The sequence below is a fragment of the Triticum dicoccoides genome, chromosome 2A, assembly GCF_002162155.2.
Source record: "Triticum dicoccoides isolate Atlit2015 ecotype Zavitan chromosome 2A, WEW_v2.0, whole genome shotgun sequence".
Lineage (NCBI taxonomy): Eukaryota > Viridiplantae > Streptophyta > Magnoliopsida > Poales > Poaceae > Triticum > Triticum dicoccoides.
Window position 1 is genome coordinate 704527568 of NC_041382.1, and position 7611 is coordinate 704535178.

Consider the following 7611-nt stretch of genomic DNA (forward strand, 5'->3'; position numbering starts at 1 on the left):
AAAGGAATTACTGGGGTATATTTCATCAACTTTTTCTAGTTTAGAAGTTATCATCATGTTTGCATGTAAGTTATCAGGCCCGCGGTGCATAAATTACCAGGCTATTTACATAGAGATTACCGGTTGGTATATTTCAACAACTTCTTTCGCCTCGGGCTAAAATTATCACGGTGTTTGTACGTAAATTATCACGTTTGTGGCCCAAAAATTATCGGCTTTCAGAGACGACCTACCACCTTCTCTTCGTCAACATCTCCTACCTCTCGGACTGAATATTCTTTAGAAGAATCATTGATCACATCATCAAAATCATCCACACCATCATCCAGGTGTTGGCGGAGATACCTATTTCCATCATAAAGTGGAACAACAAAGATAAACTAGAGAAAGCTCATGGAATTAAAAAGGGGAAATGTATGTTTAATAGGAGATGCGGTACTAAATATCATGATGAAATAGTTTAGCTTTATCAAACTTAACACGTACATACACAGTGTGGAGTGGTTAGTGGATTAAGGTCATCCTTACCTACATGTTACAGGTTCTGAGTTCAAGCCCCCTGCATGCAATTTTTCTTGCCCAACCTGCTCTATTTTTGGATAGTTATTAGCACCTGCGAAAAAAAAGAAAGTGCGGGCGGGCAGGTTATAATCAGCATGATTTCGGGGAGGAGCAGTTAGTTTCCGTTAAAAATCGTGATCATGCGATCTAGATCCAACGACTCGCGAGTCGTGCAGATCTGTAGCAAACCACCAGTCGGCAGGATTTTAGCATTGTCGTTTTATAAAAGGCCAACGCTAGGCGCCGGCGCACCGGCTGAATTTTCGGCCGGTCGCCTAGCGCGCCTGCCACTACTCCGTTCAGTTGTTTGTCTTCCGATGTTTTGCACGTGCGTATATATAAAAGAAAAGGAAGACTCGCTGCTTTTATCGTACTAGTGCATCGGAAAAAATATTATCTATAGTTGCTCGTTCTCTTTGCATGTTCGTACGTGTGTATTAAAAAAGGACTTGACGTGCTTGCTCATTCTTCTCTTTGCATCTTTGTACATGTGTATCGAAAAAAAAGACTCATGTTTCCACTTCGTATCTTGTACATGTGCATCGAAAAAAAGACCAACGCAGGGGCGCCTTGTGCGCCCGAGGAGCTAGCACCAGCTTCTCTCCGCTCTCTCGCTCGTCAAACTTTTCTTCTCTATCCGACTATCCCCACAACCAGCACCCCAAACCAGCCATGCGAGCACGCCGGTCATCATGGCCGTGCCCACCCATCCCTTGCTCCTTCATCAGCCCACGGTCGAAGCTACAGCTGGCGAACCTCGGTGCTGCAACCGTTTATGGCTTTTGCTACGACCGACGACAACAATTGCTAAAACCATTCGTGGGGATGCTGCATTGGCAACAACAACGACAACCATTTGTTGCAACCGTCATCGGCTTTTGCTACGACCAGCGACAACAGTTGCTACAATCATTCATGGCGATGCAACAATCTACTACGGCATTGACGAAGGCTTGTTGTAGCCATCGTTGACTTTTGCTACCACCGGTGATGACATTTGCTACAACCATTCATGACAATGCAATGATCCGTGATGGTGGCGACGGCGATTTTGCTGGAACCGACGTCTGATTTTGCTACAACCGGTGCTGGAAAATTGCTACAACCATTCATGGTGATGATTGGCGCGAGGTCGTCGTCATCACAGCCCTGGCCGCATCTGTTGCAGCACGGCGCCGTCGTCCTTGGCATCGTTTGGTCGTCATCGTCGCAGCCCCTAGCCGCCTCCGTTATAGCATGGTGTAGCAAACCACGCCGCCGATTTAGTCGGTTGTAGCATAACTCGACACTGGTTGTAGCTGGCTGAGAAGTGATTGTAGCAAAAACACACCAACGATTTGCAGAAAAGACGCCGTTTGTAGCAAATCGAGGTGTCGATTGCACCAAACCACGACACCCGTTGTAGCAAAAAATGAAGCCGGTTGTAGCAGGGCAGTGACCGATTGTAGCAAGAAACATGATGCCAGTTTCTGCATTGTAGCAAAACACGACGCTCGTTGTAGCGAACCGCAGCGTCGATTGTAGCAAAAATTGAAGCCGGTTGTAGAACGGGGGCGCTGGTTCTAGCAAAGAAGAGGGCGACACCAGTTTTTTTGCGTTGTAGCAAAACACGATGGCGGTTGTAGCAAAGTCCGACGCCCGTGGTAGCAACACGCGACACCGGTTGTAGCAGGGGTGTGGTGCTGCTCAGACCATGCAGCAGCCCACGCGCGGAGAAACTCGTAGTGCACGTCGTCGCCGCGCGCAACACTGGTGTTTGGGCAGTCGCGGTGGCGCGCATGTGCAGGGACCAACCACCCTTGCGGTGGCTCCTCGAGAGAAAAATGAGTAGCACAGGATGCCTTTAGTAGCACCGCTCATGGTGGTTTCGCAAGATAGAAAAAAAAGGAAGGAAGCACCACCATCTGTGCAGGGCCATACCCGAGAAAATGGAGGCCCGGTGCGAAATCAAAAATTAGGCCCTCGACATAACAAATGGCAATCAGAAAAATAAAGCTTGTTTGTCTTTAAAAAAAGACAAATAAAGCTTGTATCTGCACTCTGATTTTCACAAGAAACTTTGATCCTTTTGGTAAAAACTTATCAAGAGCACATTTTCAAGGTTGAATTTTGTTTTTTTCTTTTTCTTAGGGTTTTCATAAATTGACTCAAGATTCGTAATTATAGAACTATAATACTTTCAGAAATAAAAAAATAGGATGCAAATATCATGCATTAAAACTTAATATAGAAACGAAAATTGATGAAACAACCTTTGATTTATTTGGAAGGAACACCATTTGGTGGCAACATGGCTAGGGTCTTCCGGTTCCTCGTCTTGGTTAATCGGCAACCTAGCGCTTGTGGCATACCTCCAACTCCGATCAATGCACCCAGGTCGCAGGACCAGCAACAAGCAACAATGGGACTGAAAGAAGCAGCGAAGATGTGTGAGAAGATGAGAGAAATGAGAAACCGGATAAATAGATGGACAGAGGGTAGAACAATACCAACTCATTGAATACAGAGATTAGTTTTGGGGGAAATACGAAGGAATTGGTCCACTGGAATGGAATAGAATCGAGACCTTTGGTGGTGTGATTGGACCATGGGGAGAGAAAGGGATTTGAGCTAGAAGTGAAAGAGAACGGAGAGAGAAGAGGAGAAGACGTCGTGAGACTGGGCCTCCGCCTTGGACTTTTTTGGTTCCAGATTCCAACGTGTATTTGCTGATGTGTTGATTACCCACACCTAAACTAGTCATCAATGCTCTAGAAAATTTGGGGCCCTGTCAATTTGGGGGGCCTGTGCAGTCGAACACTCTGCACAGGTGCGCCGTACGGGCCTGCATCTGTGGCTGCTGTAGAAAAAGGGAAGAGGAGCAACGGGTCAGTTTGATGGGGCAGGCGGGAGGTTGAAGAAGGAGAGGGAAGAAAGAAGATGTGGCTGGAAGTCCACGGGAAAGGATAAGGGGTAGGAGCGGGAGGACGGCTGCGGGGGCATCAAAGGACACGTGGCTTGCGTGGAGTTGGCTGGATCGGGGGCGATCGAACGTCGCGCACTGGACCGGCCCAAATCGTTAGCCGGTCGACCGGAAGCCAACGTTTCCCTTTATAAAACTGCCATAACAGTTTGTTTAATTTGCAGGGAGTTTTTGGCAAAAACTGCCACCGTCAGATCAAGATCAGACGGGCTCTGGGGGCGTTCGCTGGGATCCCACCCCAGAGAACGTTCGGCAAATAACCTTTTTCCTAGGAAAAACATTTGTCCCATGGCCGGGAGAAATAGAGGGACAGAGTCGGGGGCTCGGGGCGATTTAGGGAAGAAGCAATCGGAGCTGACCCCCTCCCCAACCGTGACTGTGACTGGATCGGCTCGTAGCCGCAGTGGCCGCGGCGATGGAGGAGACTCGACACCTCGTCGGAGTCGGACCAGCGCCGCCTGGGTGCTACGAGGCAGGTGCGCGTGCTAAGAAGGCCAAGGACGCGCGGTCTGAGGAATCCGACGACATGGCGACCAAGACCAACTACAGTGCCGCCGCTGCCGCATCGGAGGACTCTCGTCGCCTCCTTGAACCCAAACCAATGGCTAGGCCTTTCGTGCTGCCTGGTCTGGCTGATGAGGATGAGAAAGCAAAGTCAAGGAGGGCGGCGCTTGGCCGCCGCCGCGCGTGCAACTGGCTGCGGCTGCTGCTCCGTTCGCCTCCTCTCCATCCTCCCCCCGACTTCAGGTAATTAGTCGACGGCCCCTCCTTTTCCGATTCGATCGATTCATTGATCTGCGTGCCCCCACCCCGTCCGTCTCAATATTTGCTATATGTTGTATGTATGCTAGGCCTAAGATGTCACGGTCGGAGATTAAAGCTCTGAATCACGAGACCGTGCTGCAATGCCTTGAGCTGTACAACTCCACCCATCCGGTGATACGTTCTTCCTCACTCGATCAAATTTTACTTGCAATTAGCTTCTGACAAACCTTAGAAAACATTGATCAGTAATGCATAGAAAGCTGACACTTGGAAGTTGGAAATTATATTCGGCCTAACAATGCAAGGTGCTTATGAAAAGGAACCCTTTTTTTCTTAACCACCGGCACTTATTTGTATAAGCGCCTCTGCAATATGAAAAAGCACTGGTGCTTAAGCAAAAATCGGTTTATTCTTACTAGCACTGCCTAAGCACCTTGCATTGTACATCCTAGTGGTTTGTCATGAAAAATACTTTTATATCATTACATTTTCTAACGGATTTCGCGCAGCGATAATTATAATAAATGTGCGTATAGAAGGTTGTAGTAATTAAGTGAAGTCAGTCATTGATGCTTCTTTGGTCTGTTTTGGCTGATTAGGGCCATGAGTACGAACCTGCTCCTGGTAAGGTGACCAGACGCGGCAAGCTTGACAATTACGGTTTTTGGACTCATGGTAACTTTGTGGCTCGTCGGAAGCGCTCTGGCTGCTTCTCCTTCCTGCCCGCTCCGCGAACTCTCTTCTTTTTTGAGCTCATTGATAGAGGTGATGACGATGAAGTTCTCACATGCATCCCCCTAGGTTGGTATCTACTTGCAAGCTTGATGCACCCTTACCTCTCTGTTGCCATGGCATGCACCATATGTACTTTAAAGAACCATTGGGTTTTCATCATCTGGAGAGGTCTATTGCTAGTGCCCAGCATTTCACCTTAATAGACACAGTTAATGTACCACTCTACAAAGGAAGCCCTCTGGAAACCAATTGTTTGAAATTTCTTTAGATTGCCTTTGACTTTGTAAATTTGTGAGGTTCATGATCCAATTGTGAAGTAAGAATGAGTGGCCCATGCTTTTACGAGGGTGAGTAGTTATGTTTTTTTGTTGTTGCTATTTTCTGGTTTTGACCATAATTTTCTGTGTGTCAGTTGTTTTAAAATATTGCATCATGTGCTCATTCTTCTACCAGAAATATATATTCTACTTCATTTCAATCTTTGTGCGCCTATAATGGTTTGAGAAGTTTATCTGTGCAGCTAATTTTACTGTAAATACTATACACATGCTTCTGTGTTTCCCCTTCCAATGTATTCTATGCATTTATCTGGTTTGTTTTGGCAATAAGACAGTACAGATAATAGCAATATAAATTCCTCTGTTTCTCCCTTTTGTTCTCCATATTTGTCTTCTGTAATCTGGTCCATCTTCCTTAGATTACCTCTTAGACCTTCACACTAATTACCTGAATATTTCAAAGCAACAATGTGAAAAAATGAACAGACTATATATTATTCTCTTCCTTGATTCAAATGATCTTTGTATTACCCTTCCTACTGAAAGTTTAAGTCTCCTTACTTGCCTCAGCCAACCAGGATTCATAGCACTTTGGTTCCCTCTTCTACCTCGTTAAGTCATTTCAGTCTGGATTGCCTACTTAATGACTGATCACTCCAGCTCCTATAGCAATTCTACGTTCTCAAGTCTGTAGTCTCATACTTATCTTGCATTGCTTATTTCATTATCAGTTGAGCAGCAGAGGGAATGATCAAACTTTGTTTACCGTGTGTCTTCCCTCTTGAACTGTTTCCAGTAATTTAGATGTTCCCTTGCCTGTTTATTCATCTTTGCCTAACCTTATATGTGTGCTCTTTGCACATAGAATTGGGCATTATATCATGCTTAGAGGCACGATGCACATATTTTACGAAAGAGATAATTGATGGTATTTTCCTTAATGGTATTTTCAGATGAACCAGTTACTGAAGCCTACGTTTTCCTTGGCATCCCTCTTGGACGGGGCACCCGGCGTAATGGTGAATGTATGTCTCTCTCTGAATGCATATACAGATCAAGTTGCACTGTCCAATCGCTCTCTTACATCGTCTCTTTCTTTGTTGTTTGGCCTGCGTTTTCAGCGGACTGTGTTTGCAAGACATGCTACCGTCGATTCCATGTCCCACATGCTGGTCTGACGAGGAAATGTGGATGTGAAGACAGCAAGGTGGAGAGGGTATGTGAAATGTGCTATCTTGACGCCGATGTGCTGCATCCCTTCCGAGGAGGATTCCGTTTTGGCCATCACCAAGGGAGCTTTGTGAAGCGTTACTGCTCCTACTACTGAGCAGCGAGCCCTGCTTCACCTCAGTCACTCTGATAAGAAACAGAGTTGTTGTGTGATACTTTAGTTAGATTTTGTCGGTGGCATGCTTTTTCGAATGACCTATGTAATTTATAGTGCCTGGTCATCATTGCTAGTGTAAATAAACTTGTATAAGTATGGACCATTGTATTTCTCTAATTTTTGTGCTGGAGTGTACATCGTTTGGATGCTGCGGCTGATTTGTGGTAGGGCTGCGAGTGGTTGTCGCCTCTGAATTGATTATTTAAATAATTGTACTGTATTAAACAATAGCAATGTACTATCTCCAATTAGCATTTAACCTGGTCCACAGTTGACCTAAAATGCAAGAAAGCTAAATGTCATCCCGCTGATATTGGGATGAGAATAAAATTGACATGCCTATAGATAGCTTTGGATTCCGAAATAAATATTTTCCATGTGATTGGGAGATCGGAAGAAATATTTCAGGATAGGCCAAACTGGATCTTCAATCAAAATATTGCATGACCATTCCATTTTCCTTTTTTTATTAATTTGTTCACCATTATTGGAATTGCGAATACTTCTGTATCATATTTGATTTTTGTGGATTATCTCTCCAGATAGATTAGGCGGAAAGGAATTTGACTAAAACTTAGACTTTTTTTCGAGAGTACTCAAAGGTGTACTATTTTTATAGAAGAGAGAAATATTGATTACAAAAGACCGTGCAAGACGACGAACGTCTACATGGGACCTCCGACTCCGCTAAAAGTAAAAAGCCCACTCTCTCACAAATCTAGCTAATCCCTCGACACCTACTCCCGCCAACTTCCAAAGTTTGATCTCCTAAAAAATTTGTTGCACTAGGCTCGCGTCCGATCTAACTTGGCCATTCCTATTTAACACTCTTGCGTTCATTTGCTTCCATAGGTGCCACGCGGTTGCAATTACGAAGGAGTCGAACCCTCTTTTGACCTTGCCTCGAAAGGAACCACGTGTCC

The 7611-nt window shown here is 45.4% G+C and overlaps 1 protein-coding gene across 1 annotated transcript; it reads left to right on the forward strand.

Moving 5' to 3' along the window:
- The first annotated feature begins 3856 nt into the window (after nucleotides 1-3856).
- On the forward strand, nucleotides 3857-6838 carry LOC119351970. Its single transcript, XM_037618731.1, has 5 exons — nucleotides 3857-4270; nucleotides 4375-4459; nucleotides 4888-5089; nucleotides 6255-6326; nucleotides 6423-6838. The coding sequence occupies exons 1-5, from the start codon at nucleotides 3939-3941 to the stop codon at nucleotides 6626-6628; spliced, it is 897 nt and encodes a 298-aa protein (XP_037474628.1). The 5' UTR covers nucleotides 3857-3938; the 3' UTR covers nucleotides 6629-6838.
- The last annotated feature ends 773 nt before the right edge of the window (nucleotides 6839-7611 follow it).

Excerpts from the sequence above, each read along its gene's own strand:
- LOC119351970 (XM_037618731.1), top strand. The coding sequence starts at position 3,939 with ATGGAGGAGACTCGACACCTCGTCGGAGTCGGACCAGCGCCGCCTGGG. Across the intron at positions 4,271-4,374 it reads CATCCTCCCCCCGACTTCAG|GCCTAAGATGTCACGGTCGG; the intron begins GTAATTAGTCGA and ends TATGTATGCTAG. Across the intron at positions 5,090-6,254 it reads TCTCACATGCATCCCCCTAG|ATGAACCAGTTACTGAAGCC; the intron begins GTTGGTATCTAC and ends TGGTATTTTCAG.